The sequence below is a fragment of the Saccostrea cucullata genome, unplaced genomic scaffold (assembly GCF_032062105.1).
Source record: "Saccostrea cucullata isolate Sc308-1 unplaced genomic scaffold, CSIRO_AGI_Scuc_v1 ctg10719, whole genome shotgun sequence".
NCBI classification, from domain to species: Eukaryota; Metazoa; Mollusca; class Bivalvia; order Ostreida; family Ostreidae; genus Saccostrea; species Saccostrea cuccullata.
The window spans coordinates 3,753-23,049 of NW_026929598.1; the positions used below are offsets into that span (position 1 = coordinate 3,753).

The following is a 19,297-nucleotide window of genomic DNA, read 5'->3' on the forward strand; positions in this document are numbered from 1 at the left end:
TATAAATTCATATGTGCTAAATCATCGGATTTAATTAAAAGTTTACTGTTTTGTTGTCACGAGTATGAAAAATTACATGTTTCAAATGTGTGTTTGCTACTGCATACCTATTTTAATTGTCGTCATGGCAATATTTTAACTTGCGATCTGAAAAAAAGAAATCCTTGTGTAGTGCACTTTTTACTGTAATGGCTAATATAATTTACATGTTCACTATAAAATAATAAATATCACTTATATATACACCAAAACTAAGTACGTTTAATTTTATTGATCATGTTGATGTACTGAAGAAAAAACGGAAAAAACGGCCATGTTTTTCAATCGCAAAAATATGCCCCTAATGACGTGTATCATTTTCAGGCCAGTCCTGGGACAGATATCATTTGAAGATCATTACAGGTTACCCACACTCACAATAATTTAATAACCTAAAGACCTTGCATAGGGGGTCCTCTGAATACCTCGCTCAGTAAACCGGGCCCACGACTTGTTTACAAGTTCTATCTTGGAAACATTCCATGAGAAAGTGGGCGGGCTTATAAAAAATCACCAATCAGATTCTTTGTTGCATTGTATAGTTTGAATACAGCCGAAATGAATTGTAAAACTGTTAAATCCAATTGTGTCGTCACCCAACGCAATGCTGATAAAGTCAAAGTGTATACTTTTGAGCGAGATTTGCGATAATTAAATTTTATTAATTTGACTTTTAAATAACTTTTTTTTCAAATTGTCTGTTAAAATATTAATAGGTAAGTATAGCATAATGAGATTTATATTGATATAAATATTTGCAGACATGAATTTATAAGCTTTTCTCGGTGATTTTAATATAATTTTCCAAATATTTTGTCCGTCAATTTTGCTAGATCCCTTTTGACGTTCGCTGAAAAAAGTTTTCGATCATTTTCAATTATCTATAAAAATATTCGTTTTTTAAGCTTTTACAATAAACCGACCAAAACGCTATAGAAATTTCAAAAGCCTTTGTAATTATTCAAAGAATAAAGTTTTTTCTAATGTGTTTCCATTGTTCAGCGTAATTGACACAGTGTGTTTCATATATTTTCTACAGTTTTTCTACAGATAAACAGATTAGTCAAGTAAAAATGATTTTATCCCGAAAAGCACACTAAAGGAAGCATTGGCGTTAAAGATTATTTTTTACATATTAAAATGGTTTGTGGTTTTAACCGATTTAAATTCAATTTTACTTAATTAAAATTGTTGAATTAAACATTCTTCGAATGCATTATACAGAGATTCAATAGAATATTAAAATGTTAAAATCTTATTAAGTTATGCAAATAACTTTGCATTTATAAGAAAACTTTTATGTTCAAAAGGGTATTACTGAGAGAAAAAAAAATTATAAGAAAAAAAGTATATTCAAACTGGATCAAACATAATACAATTCTTTAGATTTGTGGGGGCCAAGTTTCAAAGTCGCGGTCATTCAAGTATTTGTGGTAATTTAATAAACTAGAAAATAAAATGACTAAAATTTCCAAAGTGAACCACTGACACCATTATGTGTTGTATTTAGATAAGGACGATGATAAAGAATCATCAAAATTTTGTTATGAAACATGTTTTAAAAAACGGCGTACACATGGACTGAGGAAATCAGATGTCAGGAAATGGGAGAAAGTTCTACACTGACTTTTTAATTCACATTTGGGTTAATATTTGATTCTCGTGTACAGAGATAGTAAATTGTCTGTAGTTTATTCATATATCAAAATAGTATCGTAATGCACTCGGATATACTGAGTAGACACATCTCTGCAGTTGAACAAATATCAGGTGGGTGGTATTCAATTTCATAAAAAGATATTGTTTTTATCGTAAAAAGATCTTTCGATTTCTCTTTATCAACATGAAACGACTATACATATCTTTCTTAAGTTAGATTATATAGCTAAAATAATCTTCTTTATAAAGTGAATCTTTACCATCAGGTAATGTTCGATATTCCTAATTCTGGCAAATATTTTAAACATAGACAGTTAAAGAACTTGGGTAACGACAATTTTGCATGCGGGGGTTTGAAATATTTTAGCGAATTTGTCAAGGGTCAAACATTAACTTGCGTGTAGGGAAAAAAAATCCAAATACTGTAAGGTAATAAAAATTAGGTACAGAACTTAGTCAACAAATGCATATTTATATGCATCCATAATGAGGAGATTCAATCTACAAAGCTGAAATGAAATCCATCGTTTATGTTCATAAATCATGTGAAATGTACTATTACTTTTTTCATCTTATACAGGTGTTCAACAGTATTACACCTGCTTTGTCTTTTTTAAAATTCTATCATTTTTACTAAAAAAAAAAAATAACAATATATAGCTAGTGATCATATGAAAGCATTTGTGTCAACAGACATCACAATTTTTTTTCACAGCTCTCTAACCATTGTCTAACCATAGTTTTGCTGATTCATACATCAATATTTTCTTATGATAAAAGAAAACAACCCCCACCATGGACCAATCAAACAAGAAAAATGGTTTTCCGAATGTATATGATATGAATTTTGAATGTCAATAAAAGCATCGTAGGTTCTCTCAGAAAATACAGAAAACAAATTAACAGCTATAATTACCATTTGTGCTTTTTTTCCGTCGGGAACAAACTTTCAATGAATCACCAGAACAATGAGGTCATGAGGATAGAAATATTTAAAGACTTAAATTCTTTAGATTTATTTAAATTGGATAACTCTTAAATAATTATCAAGGTCTTCTAAAATGCGTTAATAATAAAGTTCTTCTAAAATGCAATGACTACACTGTATAGAGTCTTATTTATAAGGGAAGAATACATTGTTACGAGATTTGTTAGTTGGAACTATTAGATACTATAATGAAGAGTAATTCTATTGTTCGAATTTCTTTTTAAACACACAATTAACATTTTTTAAAATAAAATCAAATTCTTGAGCAATAAATGGTCTGTCTCTCTATATCGAATGTGTCTTACTAGCCATATTTCTATAATCATTTTCGTAGTTTGCATCATTATATTAATACCATGTAAATATCACATGGAGACCTGTCTTTTAAGCTATCAGTAACACATAATATTCTGCAAAGTTTAGTTATCACGGACACCGCCCCCAACACTGAGAAACCTTACCTGAATAATCACTGTATGCAAACCACTGTCAAAAAAGCAAGAATTGATATTCAAATAAGGGGCAGAAATATTACAAGGAGCATCACTGTTTACATTTTTACACACACTACGGTTCAGAAAAAGTTACTTTGCTTTCTAGATGGGAGATGATGTTCATGTATAAGCAAAGTCTGTTGTTCTAACATGAAGACTCTCTGTTGTAATCCATTTGCTCACTCAAGTTCAGCAATACGAATTATTTTCTTGTGTTTCCTGATCAGCCTCGTGACAGGTCAAGGTAGGAGCATTTTGTCAATTTCTAAATGATGCGGATTTAATCTATGACAACAGTTTCATTTCAAATATTAAACTACTATAGCATTAAACCTTGCAAGCTTTTTAAGTCATTCACATACTTAGGAGGATTTCTTTACTTAACTTCTTGTGATTGTTTAGTAACCAGCAATAAGTGAATAAGTTTTACTCAAAACTCAAAGCATATTCTGAGGGGTTTTTTTAAATCTTCACATAAGGATACCCTCCAGAATATTTAATAAGTTTTAAGAAACAATTGTAGACTTGAGAATGGTGAGAACGATATTGTTTGCTTGTCGTTAAATGTCCCTCTGGAGAATTTTTCACTCATATGGGGACGGCACCACCTGCCGTTGGAGAGCTGTCAATTTTGATCTAAACTCAGCACTCAAGATCATTGAGCTGTGGGGGATCTTTTTCTTACCAGCATCTGATGCAACACGGAACCTTTGTTCAAGACCTACAGTGGGAGAGCAGATGCTCTACCCCTGAGCAACGCAGACGACATGTCAAGATATATTTCCTCGGAAGCCAGAAATTTTAGGCACTATTTTCACAATCTATAAGTTTTACTGAATTTTTTTATTGTTTCGTCATAATTTTGGCATTTGCATGTCTTCCTCGTTTCAAATATTAAGACCATTTATGATCAAGGAGGTGAGTTCAAATGAGACCACTTTACGAAGAACGCCGTCATCAAATGTCCAATACTAATAATTGCTATGATTTATCATATAGATTTTTTCCTCACATTTTTAATGAATCTGTCCATGTACTTATACGATGTAAATTTCCTTCAAAATTTTAATGCTTTAACCTCGCTGTGGTTTCAAAAAATTACGAAGGCAAACGTTTACGAGAACAAAATAAAAGAATGCTTTCTGATGTTAACGAAGGAACAATTAACATGCTCAAAGTCCAGCTAAATAATACGCATTGTAAGCAGAGCAAATGCAAATCCTTAAAACATAAGATTTCAGATCGCATACCTTGAAGAACTGAGAATCTTCTCAAACGGTCACATGCATTGTATTGTCATGGTCGGGAACTAGTATATTGAAAAATAAGACCTTGAAACGTTGTCAGAATTGTTTAAATGTATCAGATGTATGTTACAAGCATTAAAACTTAAAAATTTTCAACTTTTCTATTACCATTCCCACGATGAATTAATTTCCAGGATTTTGAAATGATTGAAAGTTGCTTTTTCAACAAAAATGGAACTCGTAAATCTTATTTGACTCTGAAGTTTCAAAAAATTGTTTATATATTTGTATATTAACCTAATTGTCAGTTTGGATGTTTCGGGGTTTTTTCAAGAAATTTTACGTAAATATGCTCTTCTGTTTCGAAACAACTTGGAGACGTACAGCCCATAGGCAAGAGTTAATGATATTGCTTCATTATAAGAGAAGTTAGATATGGAGAAATTGAAGTCGTCAAGTTTGAAACAAGGTTTAGTTGTTTGTATGCAATTAATATTTTTCATCAGTTAAACTTTCAAATATGAAACAGATGGTTAAGACTCTGTGATGAATCCTTAAACTCGATCACAATTTGTTTTATAACACCTTTTTCAATTTTTATAAGAATTGAATTATCTGTGAAGAACAGGGCCTGAATTTCATTAGATTCCAAAAGATCGTCCGAAGATTATATTCCATATACTGTTAAATTATTCTCTTAAGATCAATTTCGAAGTTTCTTTTGTTTTTAATCAAACTATTATTTTTTTAACAGAATTACTTTGCAAATGACCATTGACAATGTATTTTAATTTACCTTTTTCCATAATTATTATACATGTACTCGTATCGTGATTAACCTTTTCACATTAATCGGACATTTTGCCTAAATTTTAAGAGTGAAATAAGATTACCAAGAAGCAGTCCTTAATAAAAAAAAACACCTGAGGATACATGTATTAAATATGAATACAAATAATTTATTTTCAATATAATTTAATTATACAGTCTAACAATAGGAATAAAACCTGGTTTATTAAATCCATGAACTATAAATAAAACTTCTTTTTTTTTTTAATCTATTAAAGAAAATACGACTAATTGGGTCAAACTTGACCTATGTGTAAGTGAAGGGGTTAATTAAAAAATATAGATTTACCTAATTGCAGATTTTAAGACAAAACTAAAATAATATGCTTCCCATTTTCAAGCTTATGGACAAGCTCACAATCTTTTATATGAAGCTTTAAAAAACTTTCAAAAAAGCTAAGGAAAAATTACAATTTGCACAATACTTTGCAAAAATTAAGAAATCTTTATCGTGAGTACTGCTTCAATAAATTAAAATTATCAAAAAGAACTTTATTCGGTATTAACCAATATTTGCCCCCGAAATCAAACTTTAATGGAGATATATTTAATTAAGTTCTTTAAAAACAGGGAAGTATATGCTGACTTCAAAGCACTGAATATTTTCATAAGTAATGACGCCATATGTACGTTATGACGTCACAAACATGATGTAATTTCAGTTTTTTATGAATTTTACAGAAAAAATGTACATATTTCGTCGATATTTTGAGTAAAAGTCACTGAACGCATGTGTGTTCAGGATCAATATTTTGATATAATGTGTAGAATGATAATATCAATGAAATATGTCAATATTTTTCCTGAACAAAATTGCGCTCTATAAATTTTAAAGCTAAAATTGTTGAAATTTTGTCCATTTTGTCCTCTTTCTGAAAAAAGGGTATAAAATCGGACTAGTTTCTGACGTCATAAAAACAAAAATTGTGAATACGCTGCTGTGAAACTATAATATTTTCCGTTAATTTATATTTTTTATACAATTCATTGAATTCAGCACATTTCAGGCAAGTTTAAAATTTGACTTTTGTGGGGGCAAATATATGCAATATACCGCATATAGTTCTTTCACAAAAGGGGTGGTGATTTGGCTAAAAGCACCTCTCCCTATAACATAACAATGCATAGTGTATAAAGATTTTTTTTTTCTCGGGGATGGAATTCATAAAACTTCTTAGTATATTCTTAAGTTGAAAAAATCACTTAAGCTATGTATTTTCATTTAACTTCTCGATTTTACTTAAATTTGGTACAAAAACTTCATTGCAATTCATAAATATACTTAGTGCATAAGTATTGACTTATAAAGTTAAATGTCCTCAGGAGGTTCTTAACGAGGCCGCGTTTAATTAGAGTGCTCATGACTTTTGCGCAGCTTTTCAACCTCATGTAGTCATAAATGCGACAATACACCTTCCACAAATATTGTGATTTCAGTATAAAAATTAACATTATCTGTCACGCCTACTGGTCTGAAAATGTGATTTTACGACAATTATTTGGGGGAAAAAACGCTGAAATGGCTCTAACGACGTCACTGTTTTCCGATTTTGTACGCAATGCACGACGCTTATATATTTGCAGACGTCCATGGATATTTTACCTAAAACTGTTAACAGAACATCAGAGGAAGCATACTAGCAATCTAAATATTGCTATTTTCACCAAAAATATCTGCGTCGATAATTCATATACATATATATTTATACCACAATATGGCAATTTTAGAGGTTTTAGGCATGCATCGAAAAAATAAACTTTGTAATTAAGACCGCGACCAAACTAGACTGTCAACTTTTTTTGAAATTTCACAATTTGTTGATTTTTTACAATAACTTTCATCTACTTGACTGCAGAAGAAATCTCTAGGGCAGAAATACAAAATATATGGGGAAAATGTAATAATGCGGGGCTTAAATTAAATCCAATAAATTCCCATAGTGTCCAATAGTAAATTTGACAACTTTTGAGATGCCCCCCTAAGAAATCTGGGTAGTAAACATTTGATTTTTTTTATCTTAAAACAATAAATATAACAGTAAAAATTAATAAGCAAAAAATTATCAAAATTCCTAGGGTAGAAATAATTAGACTCGGTCTCTCTAAGTAGATAAGAAATACTTTTATCCCAAAAGAGTGCACTTTTCTTTAGAAATTTCCATATGTTGCTGTGGCGATTAACTTAAATGCTCTAATGTCTTCAGAATTAAACTTAACGTAGCATTACACATACAGTAGAATTTTTATGAATATGACTTAAGATATATTTCTTAACTAAGAATTTATTTATACTTAAGTGTGTAACTTAGCACAAATCTTACATATCTTTATGAATTCCAGCCCTGATCGCAAAACAATATAAATGACTTCTAATTTCCTAAAAAGTTAATTAACATCGGTATCTATCAGTTAAGTTAGATTAAAAGAACCTCAATTTCTTTAAATATGTAATTTAAAAACTCTTTTATGGGTAAAATTTAGCTTTTTAAAAAATTAATAAGACCTTTCCAAGAACTCAAAAAAAAGACTTTAAGCACATTGAGACGTATAAAATGAAAATTGTTGCATTGTTGACAAAGCATGTAAATTATACATGTAAACCTCTTCCACAACACTTACATGTATCATTGTAATTTACCCTTTCACATTTAAAGTTTTATTTTTGCTAAATTCTAAGGGTTGAAAAAGATTTCCCTAGAAGATTCTTAATAAAAACAATACACATTATTATATATAAAATGCTTACACCGATGCATTACATACGTTGATGATATAAAGATATCAGCTATCAGATATCTTATTGGAAGATGACCATTTTTGTTCATTCTAAGTTTGATATAATGACCGTTATAACAAAACAATTTATCTTTTACTCCGAATTATGTTGGCATTCATAAACTATTGCTAAAATTTTTAAAAATTTTTTAATCTATTAAAATAAACAAACTTGCCGAGTGACTCTAAATGTTTCCCTATAATATTTTTATGTTAATATTATATTATAACTTGTTTCTTTTCTCCATTAGAACCTGATAGTGATTATTTGCTTGATTTGAACTATATTAAAAGAAAAATGTGTTGGTAATCTTAAAAAGTGACTTCAATGTAATCTCCTTGCCAAGCTATATTTCTCACTTTCCAAAAATTTTTGTAGTCACGAAGTTGCATGATATACTTGTTCAATGTTTATTTGAGTAAATGTATATTACACTGCAAGATTTATAGCTTCTTTACACGAAATATTTAATGTTTAAAATACGCTCAACAATCTCAATAGTAAAAGTGTATACACACCAACGTTCCAGAACAAGGTGAACTTAGACGACCGATTTTAAATATGCTTTTTGTTAGCATTTTTGGTCATACGATAAGCAAAATCTTTATTTTTTATAGAAACTTGATTCAGGACACATTCTCATGAAAAATATCTTCACAAAAATTATATTTAATCATTAAAAATATAGGCAGATATCTAGCACCTAAATAAAAAAATAATAAATACATGCAGTTAAAAATTCCCCACGACAAATTAAAATCCAGACTTTTTGATATCATTGACAGCTGCTTCTTCAACAAAAATGAAACTCGTAAATTTACTTACCTCGTCACTGGTCATTTGAAAAATTATTTTGTTAAAACAGATTCTGATTGCACACAAAAGTACTCTGAAGTTGACATCAAGAAGATGCTTGGGTTTCTGATTGACAAAATCTATGTGGTTTTTGGAGACCAGGTATTCCAACAATCTTTTGGAATTCCCATGGGTACAAATTGCGCTCCTTTATTAGCAGACTTATTTTTATATTCATATGAAGCAGAATTTATGCAAAATCTTATTCGTGAAAAGGTGAAAACACTTGCTGTGGCCTTGAGATAAAAGATACCACAGAGTCCGACACTTCTGCTTCATAGTAGGATAGTTTACTTGAAAAGGACACTAATGGTAATCTAACAACCAAGCTATATGATAAACGTGATGACTTTAACTTTTCTATCGTCAACTTCCCTTACTTATGCAGCAATATACCTTCATCACCTGCATACGGAGTATATATATCTCAGTTGATTCGATACGCAAGAGCATGCTCTACGTATGAACAATTTCTTAAACAAGGTAAATTATTGACAAGCAAGTTGATGAAACAAGAATATCAACAGTCTCGTTTAAATTCATCATTTCGTAAATTCTATGGTCGATACATTGACCTTGTCAGCAAATACAATTTATCATTGAATGAAATGCTGACTGACGTTTTCCATACCAATTGTTAGTCCACTCTTTATACACTGGATTGACGACGGATTTTTTCCGTTATTTCCTGATTATGACAATGAGCACAAGACGGGTGTGACCGGTCGGCAGGGAATGCTCACTCCTCCATTGCACCTGATCCCACTTCTGATGTTTCGGAGGTCCGTGTTTGCTCTGCTCTTATTTTGTATAATGTTTAATTGACGTTGAGATTGAATACTGTTCGTTATTTCCATATCTTCCTTATACCCCTTATAAATGCTATTTACTTCAACCAGTATTTTTGGAAAGGTTTAAGGGTACGGGGGTAGATGATTTCTAATTTCTTACATAGAAAGGAGACATTCAGCGAAGCAAGAATAAACATAAACGTATCCGGTGTTGTAAAATTAAATAACACCTCGTTATATTGTACATCCTTGCCACTTCTTCGTGACAGACATCGGATTGTGTTCTACATTTTATTATCAGGGGTTAAATATACTTTATTACTGGCAAATTATACATTAACATGATTAGGTGTGATATTGCGATGCCATCTCTTTCACTGGTGAATATGCAATTATGGAAGGTGTTAGTAAAAATTTCAAAACTCCAAAGTAGTAAATTCGAGTTAAGTTTTTTAGCAAGATTTTACATAAAAACTGTAAAATCTAATTAGATTCTGTTTCATAACATTAATATAATTGATATAAGGAAAATAAAGTATACAAATTCTAGAATTCTACTTATTTATTGTTTAAGATTAAACTTCTTAAACATTTTAATCAGACAGAGTATATAAATCCAAATGTTTATAAGATACCAAGTGTGATCAATCATACGTAAACATAAATACGGTTATTTTAATGAATTATGACAGTAATTCTGAACACATAGAATTTGAGGGAACTTCATTTTGTAAAAAAAAATGTATATGCATCCTGAGCTACTAATAAAAAAATAATGAACCAATTGGATTTCCTTGACATTTCTATGATTATTTAATCGCTCAGTTTTTTTAATCCCAATATTATAGAACATCGAGAAATACCACTGACATGTGCCTCAAACTGGACCCAGTATGACAGGAATTGCTACCGACTGTACACGTCGGTAAAAGATTGGATTGGCGCCTATAGGTATTGTCAACTCGAAGACAGCATTTTGGTGGACATTGCCTCTGAGAGTGAACAAAATTTCTTGCAAGGTGAAGTTTAAAATTTATTCTTAAAGAATGGATTTGGATTTTTGTACCAAACCAAACAATTGCAAAGATTCAAAATATTTAAAATTTCAATTTCAATAAAAGTTTTCTATGATGAAGGTAATTTTAAAAGACGTGTAAATTACTGCGTTTTTTTTTTTAAATAAAATGATGATGATGATTTCATTAAATCAAATATTTTCCTAGGGTCAAACTTTGGTTAATTTAGAAAAAAATATTGGTTTGTGATTTGTTTTGAATTTGAAATTCTTTACTTTTTATTGAGGATATCAATTCATGGTCTCGTAACACATATGTTAACAAATCAAACCGCCTCGAAAAAATAAGTTATTTCTTGGTATATCTAAAACTTATTAATGAATAAAATCATTACTTTAATTGTATGATAAAGTAAAACATCTTTTTTACATACGCATGTGTATATCTTCAGATTTCGTCAATGGAAGGGATGTTTGGATAGGTGCCTCTAGTATCTTCGTAAATGGCCAGTGGTTGTGGTATGGCAGTCACCAATACTGGAATTACACCAACTGGAATACTAGTAAGGCTGGGGATATAAAATGTAATAGTTTTCACAAATTTTCATTGCTTTCGACTGCTTCTGAGATTGAAGATGCGCAATCTTTAGTTAAACAATAAAATGCTTTCTTTGTTATTACTGGAATACACGGAAGCAGCTGTTGCAGAAAAAAATACATAACCTGCGTAAGCGGGTTATGTATTTTTTTTTTTTGCAATAGCTGAGACCGTTCATTCCAGTTATAACAAAGAAAGTAAGACATTTTATTGTTTATATTAAGACCGCGGAACATTAACTTGCAAAATTGGAAATATACAGTTTACGTCATTTCTATCTATTACAATCAAAACATTCAGTGATAGTGGAAGGGTACATTTCAACACGAACGTTTGGAAAACATGGGATTTTGAAATTGCAGATCGAAATTCATTTTCAATCCACCTCAGCTACGCTACAATTCGACGCGGACGTTTGGAAAACATCGGATTGAAATTGCAGATCGAAATTCATTTTCAATCCACCAGAACTGTTTTGATAGCTAAGAGTGAATATATGATCCAAAATCAAATAATTTCAACTCCCGAATACATATTGTTTGAAGTTCACATTAATACGAGTTTTAGCTTATAATTTTATGGGCGAGAAAAATGATAGAAGACAAAGCTTATTTTTCAGGAGATATTTGATTATCAACTTGGGGAGTCAGGTCATGTAATGTTTACATGACAACAGATTTTATTTCAAGGATTATTAGAATGCATGAATTGTATACTTATTCTCACTGAAAAATGTTGGACAACTTTATTTAAAATTGTTAAGCCCCCCTCTTCTAAAACAAAAGTTTATTTACCGAGCAGAAATGAAATATTTGTCCCTTAATATTTTTTTTAAACACTAGAAAAAAAATTCAAACTGTACCAAAATTGAAATTATTTGTCTTCTGGGAAAGTCAGTAACTCTGTGGCTTCTAGCGTAGTTGAGGTGGATTGAAAATGAATTTCGATCTGCAATTTCAATTCGCGTCGAATTGTGCCCACCCATTACGCTGTCTATCACTGAATGTTTTGATTGTAACAGATAGAAATGACGTAATGTGTATATTTCCAATTTTGACAGTTAATGTTCCGCGGTCTCATATCTGTTTGAGTTATCATTTTAAGTAGGATTAAAAATATTAATTATTGTGTTAATGATTCGAACGTCTTTGTACGTTTCATTGATGGAACGGCCACTGATCAAGAAATCTGTACAGGTGATATGCCTACTGTATTTCATGCAGTGATGAACGCAATGGATTTTCTTAAGGACAGACGAGACATTTCTTAACACTAGATAATTTTTTTTAAGATTTTGTCATTGAGGTATTGCTACTTAAACATGTTTACTCACAAGAAATTGAGGTACCTTACCAGGCATTTCTGCAAGATACAACGAGTAGTATTTCTTATATAATCATTTGGGGAAGAAAAATAATTTTTAATTACAAATATATAAGTGTTCGGATTTTTTAAAAACGTTTAGAAACTGGTTTAGAAATCAGAATGTTATCGAAATTTTGAACATTTTTCATACATTATGAAGATATCCAAAACAAGTTTTGAGGAACGTCCCGTCTGACCTTAAGAAATAAAGAAGAAAATATTCAGTGGATGTAAATATTTATTCGTGAATATCGCAGATATTACTTGCACACGTATTTGTAAACGGTTTTAACATATTTTGTACATGAATGTAGCTAGCACACAGCTATGGCACGCCAAATTCACAAATATGAGATAATCATAGTTTCACAATTGATAAACTAGGTTTATCGACTGTAAACTATAGTTTACAAACCGTAAAAGTATAGTTAACGATTGGTTAACGATAGTTAACGACTATATTTAACGGTTGTTAACTATAGTTTACGAATGATAATTTAAGTTTATTTGTCTGTAATAAGCGTTAACAATAGATTTTGTTGATAAACATAGATTAACGTTTGTAAACTATAGTTTACAATCGTAAACTATAGTTAAGAGTTGTTAATCATAGTTTCACAAATCGTGGAACTATATTTATCAGATCGTCAACTATAGTTAACGGTTTGTAAACTATAATTTACACATCGTAAAACTGTATTTATCGGATAATCTATATTTTGCAATCGCAGATGATAGTTTTCAGTGTGAAGTATAGTTTACGGTTGTGAAACATAGATTATCGCGTAAACTATGGTTTACGGATGTGAAATATAGATTAACGTTGTTTACTACATTTAACAGTCCGTAAACTATAGTTTACAACCGATAAACCTAGTTTATCGAATGTGAAACTATGTTTATCTCATTTTTGTGAATTTGGCGTGCCAGACACAGCAGTTTGATTGAGCAACTCGGATTGGTTACTCCTTATACCAATGTGTTGTCAGGGATCCGTATTTTGTCTGTTCTTTATAATCGTTGTACGTCAACTTGACCGTTGTTTTGTAGTTTGAGAAGTTGATGATACCTTATTGACGAGTGAGGTCGAATGGTCTTTCCTATGTGATCTTTTTTACAGATGAACCAGATAACGCGGGCAGCGTTGAAATCTGCACTACTCTGGACAACGAAGGAAAATGGAGTGACCGTGACTGTGGACAACAGAGAGCATTTGTCTGTAAACAGAGAAGTACGTTAGTAAAAAATCAGCAAAAATTCAAAGTAAAATGATTTTTTATCAAAACAATTAGCATTAAAACAAAGAAATGATCATACATTTATAATTTTAATTTAATTATGTGTCTAATTGAAAGCTTTTCTGTCCTTCTGTGACTCTTCCTGGGCCGTGAAAGACGGGCATTGTTACAAACACTTCACAAAGCAATTCACATGGACCACCGCCATGAAAAGTTGTCAGGGCAAAAAAGCCGTTCTCGTTAGCATACAAAACTCTGCTGAACAGTCTTTCATGAACGGTATATAAAGTTTAATATTTTGTATGTAGTGTCCGAAGGTTTAAGAAACAATGATTTTTTTTTAAAGTGTGTTATTGTAGAATTAAGAATATAAGGGTTCACAAATGGAGAAAAAATATTTTGCAGGACTGTATACTGGGGATGAATTTTGGATCGGAGGATTTGATAGACACAGAGAAGGCACGTGGTCTTGGTCTGGAACAACCTTGTTGTTTAGTAACACCTACTGGATGAGTGGTAAGTGAATTTGGTAGATTTAGAATGGTTGTCTCAATTATCTTAATTATGCTGTTAAACACTTTAACGGGTTTTATAAACACATATACCCCTGGTGTCTGCATGGTAATAAAGAACGGATTCTTGAAAATCTACAAATAGTAGAGATTGGGAGCTATCAATTGATATTTTTCTATTTCTATTTTTTGACTGTTAGCTTACCAATACATTTTACAGGTCAGCCTAACAATGGTGGTAACCAAGACTGTCTAACATCTCTCAAAGGATCTGGTCTTTGGAATGATCGCAAATGTCACGAAAAAAGGACGTATATGTGTCAAAGAAATAGTAAGTCTATTCGTGTGCCAAAGTTAATAATGAAAACGAAAAAAAAAAACGTTTTGAGTTTAAAAGATGACATTGTATAGTCTTTCTTTAATAAATATAGAATCAATAAAATAATTTTTTTAAATGGAAAATTTGTATTTTACATCTGTGTGTTTCTTCATCGAAAGAATATTTTGCGATACATTTTATGATTTCTTGGATTTATAAAAACAACCTCTTAGTTGATTTTTAAGAGCCATTCTCTGTAATGATTTGAAATTTTATATAGGAGCTGTGGCACGCATAGTCTCAGAATTTCTCCAAACTCTCTTTGATAAAAGGCACTGATACCCTGAACTAAAATCAGGCAAAAATTGGTTGCTATGTTTTATAGTTACCATGGCAACATATCTTAAAGTTCGAAAAATGGCATTTTTTAACATGTTTAGAGCCCCATAGTTAACAATTGCGGCAAAGCAAACAATTGTTAATGACTGTTTTCCAAAGTTGAAGGTAAGATATCTCAAATGCATGATAAACATGTTTGGTAAATCAACTATTACATACGTTACTATGGTAACAAAGTATTCAAAAGTAAAAAAAAATATTCATTGAATTTTATGAAGTCATACTCGTAAAAATGAAAAGCAATTATAGGATGAAATGTTACCAAATAATAGAAAAAAAGAGCCTTGAAACACATACCACGAAAAAATATGATATTTTATTTTGGTTGGCAATGGTTGTCAAGGTTTTTATGCCCCAGAGAGCCTTCAAAGTAACACCTTGTATGTTTAAATCAGATCCTATCTTTTAAAAAAAGCACATTTCCTCATAACTAATGATCAATTTTATAAGATGTTGGTGTGCTCCAAATTTTCCCATTTCAAAAAATTCAGATTAGATTCTTTAAATAGAGCGTTGCTATGGAAATAAGCAGAAAATATATGCTTAAAAACGTAAAAAATATTTTGTTTCCTTGGATACGTACCCTTAAATGTAGATTCCCAAAACTTTTATGATTGATAATTATTAACAACTAACTTGACTTTTAATTTTGACTATCATCCAATCTCTAAGTGGATGCAAGAAGTTGGCACACAGGATTTAATATTGATATAAAGTTAAAAAAAATCGAACATTTTCTCTTCTTGGTAACCATAGCAACAGTGTTGTTTTATTCATCAAATTTTATCAATATATGATATTTAACTTCAGTTCTAACAGATAAGACTATTCCAGATGAGCTCTTTAATTTGTTTCTTGATTAAATGGCAATTTAATTCTTAATGCAGCGGAAAAAAATCACTTTTAAGCACTAGTACTTTGTTTCCATGGTAACACTACAAAGTAGCAATTATACCCAATTTTTCTTATGGTTTTGGTGTTGCAAGGTCCTAAGGATGTATATTTGCCAGTCTTGAATTTTCATGTTTTTCCTCAAAACAGTAGCATTAACCCAATCTTAGTTACTGGTTTTGCATTGTTACACTGTGTTACCATGGCAACCATAAAAGTTATTTATAGAATAATATTGCTTATACTTATATACTTAAGGTCAAACATTTTCATTGTTTTTCTTAAGTCAATGATTGAGTTTTAGCATGTAACACCTACCACTAGTGAATATGGAGTGTTTTTGAGCATATTTCAGCATTTTAAATGTATTCCAAATGTACCCTTGGTTACCACTTACTTAGAGATATATTCTAAACAGTTTCTTCACAGTATAAGTGACATCAAGGTGTCATGTTTTTGTTAGAATGGTTTGTTTGCTTTTTCTAGTTTTTATTAAGCCACAGTCAGGATTTAAAGTGGCTGAAAATCTCGATTTTTCAAACTTTTCCGGCTGTTGCCATAGCAACCGAGACACTTAGCAACGAAATTTTGTTTGATATTTGTTTCTGGTGTCAAGTACTAAGCATGGGTGAAGTTTCAATAAAATCGATGACCATGCGTGGCAACGAAGTTTAAGTGGTTACAGAGAATGGCAATTAAATACTTGACCAAATACTCGACAAATTACACGCAGCAAGATTTTTATTGTTTTCTATATCAAGCACAAAAACAAATCATAGTATTGAAATATAACACAAACAAAATATTTTTAACACTAACTATGGAAAACATTATTTAAATTATTTATTAAAATAGGAATCTATGAAATATATTCATTTGGTTATTTCTGAAGAAAGGTTGTTAATGTTGCTAATCCTTGATTTATTCATTTTTTCGCAAATAAAATGAAATTATAAATTTCCAATACTGTTATGATGAAATAACAATCATTGTTAAGAAGGAAACATGAATACTTAATGTTTGAAGGCTATTCTATGGAACGCCGTCACTGCCTTATAGCAGAACACTACTATTGCATTGTGTCAACCTTCCATTACATTATGTCAACTCTTCATGGCATTTACTCACAATACTATTGCATTGTGTCAAGCTTCCATTACATAATGTCAACTCTTTATGACATTAACCCACACTACTATTGCATTGTGTCAACCTTCCATTACATTATGTCAACTCTTTATGACATTAACCCACCCTACTATTGCATTGTGCCAACCTTCCATTACATTATGTCAACTCTTTATGACATTAACCCACACTACTATTGCATCGTGTTAACTTTCCTTTACATTATATCAACTCTTTATGACATTTACATATACTACAATTTTATTTCGTCAACTTGCATTTCGTTATGTTTACTTTTTATGACAATCTTAGTTTTTATTAACTGATGTGAAAAGCTCATGCCATACTGTGCGCACTCTTCTACATTATGTCGATTCACTATTACGTTATGCGAACGCGGGTATCCTCGGTCTTTATATGAGCATAACGTATTTTCCGCGTTCCGCAAGCACTAAAATGGCGGGAAAACTGTCGTAGAAGAGATTCTCAGCGATTTCGGAATGACATCTTTAAATGAAAACTTTAAGCGACAAATGATTGACAATCTTGAAACATGCAAAGCCTTAACACTGCGACTGTGAATTAAAGTCACGTCGAAATTCAATGGTGTTTACTTTAATCTGATAATTAAATAAATCAAATATTATGAGTCGTGCAGCAATAATTTTTTTCTTTTTATTTTTATTTTTATTTTTTTTTATTATTTATTTTTTTATATATATATAAAAGTCTTAAACTTTGTAGGACATTGCATTAGTTTCACATTAAGTTGAAAACTTTTTTCTATAAAACTATAAAGCCTGAGAGCTTCTCCGCTTTTCGCCCTTGGTCTCCAACCATATACCGCCTCCCTTCCTTGTTCAAGATTCCCATATCTGCCACTGATATGTGCCCATGCATGCTTACTAAGGCAATTGATTTAGATGAGCGACTGGTAGATTTTTGTAATAGAATTCTGGCCCTGGAATGATTAAAAAAAATTACTAACTCCAGTGACGTTACTAGCATCATTTTTTTGAAAGAGGAGGTCAGCCAGTAAAAAAAATCATTTATCCGAAAAAAACTAGACAAGCCAAGAAAAAAAATGTCCAAGCCCGAAAATCCTATTTCGGGGAGAGTGGTCCAACTTCAATCAATCCTATTTTTTTTCCAGATCTATTATATTACCCTTAGTGGACTATATTTCAACAAGAAGTGGGGTTGGGGGGCTGTACAATTTCAATGAACATTACATTTTCTATAGTAAAGTTATGTCTGAGAAAAGAGGGGGGTTGATATTATGTGCCTGTAATTTGTCCTAATCAATCACGACCCCCCCCCCCCCCTTCTTACCAGTCATTAAAACACGGTCGTCAACATTTATTATATAGATATACAGCTTTGAGATAATGTAAATGTATTTTTGCATCAGGTAATGAACCTGGAATCCACATGATAAAGAGTTAACACAATATAAAGATATTTTTAAATCACATAAGAAAGAGTTGGCATAACGTTATAATATATCCACATCACGGTATGGAGTTTTGACATAATGTAATAAAGTGTTGATATAATATAAAGATATGTTCACATTATGTTATACACTTTTTACACCACGTAATAAAGCACTGACATAAAGGTAAGATGTGTTCACCTCACATCATGATGCCCTCGCCGTAAAATAAAGATAAATCCATATCACGTAATAATACTTTGATATAATAGAAATATACACTCTCAAAAAAGAATGGGCTTTTGACTTCATGTGATGATAAGTTTAATTATAAAACACAATTTACTTGACGTAATGCAATTTTGACCTCACATATTAAAGAAATGAAATGATGTAAAGAAACATTCATTTCACGTAATAAAGTTTTAACACAATGTAAACACATTATCACTTCACATAATGAATTTTTTACTTCAAGTTATGAAGTGCTGACATAATGAAAGGATGTATTTACTTCATGTAATGCAGCATTGACATGATGTTAAGATATATTCTCATCATCCCATAAAAAAATGGACATAACGTAAAGATATGTTCACATCACGTAATGATAAATTGACGTAATAAATGCATAGTTGTATGCTATAAGGCAGTGATGGCGTTCCATACTATTCGAAGATTGATTGTATGTTGTTTTAA

General features: G+C 31.0%; 1 protein-coding gene across 1 annotated transcript in view; it reads left to right on the forward strand.

Moving 5' to 3' along the window:
• Positions 1–3,264: 3,264 nt before the first annotated feature.
• LOC134281371 (von Willebrand factor D and EGF domain-containing protein-like) overlaps positions 3,265–19,297 on the forward strand; it is a gene marked incomplete at its 3' end in the record, with an annotated part of 31,149 nt that continues 15,116 nt past the window's right edge. Inside the window, exons 1-7 of the mRNA XM_062763848.1 lie at positions 3,265–3,424; positions 10,547–10,717; positions 11,166–11,276; positions 13,797–13,907; positions 14,032–14,193; positions 14,320–14,430; positions 14,647–14,757. Of these exons, the coding sequence (XP_062619832.1) occupies positions 3,331–3,424; positions 10,547–10,717; positions 11,166–11,276; positions 13,797–13,907; positions 14,032–14,193; positions 14,320–14,430; positions 14,647–14,757 (871 nt within the window). The remainder of the gene's footprint in view (positions 3,425–10,546; positions 10,718–11,165; positions 11,277–13,796; positions 13,908–14,031; positions 14,194–14,319; positions 14,431–14,646; positions 14,758–19,297) is intronic.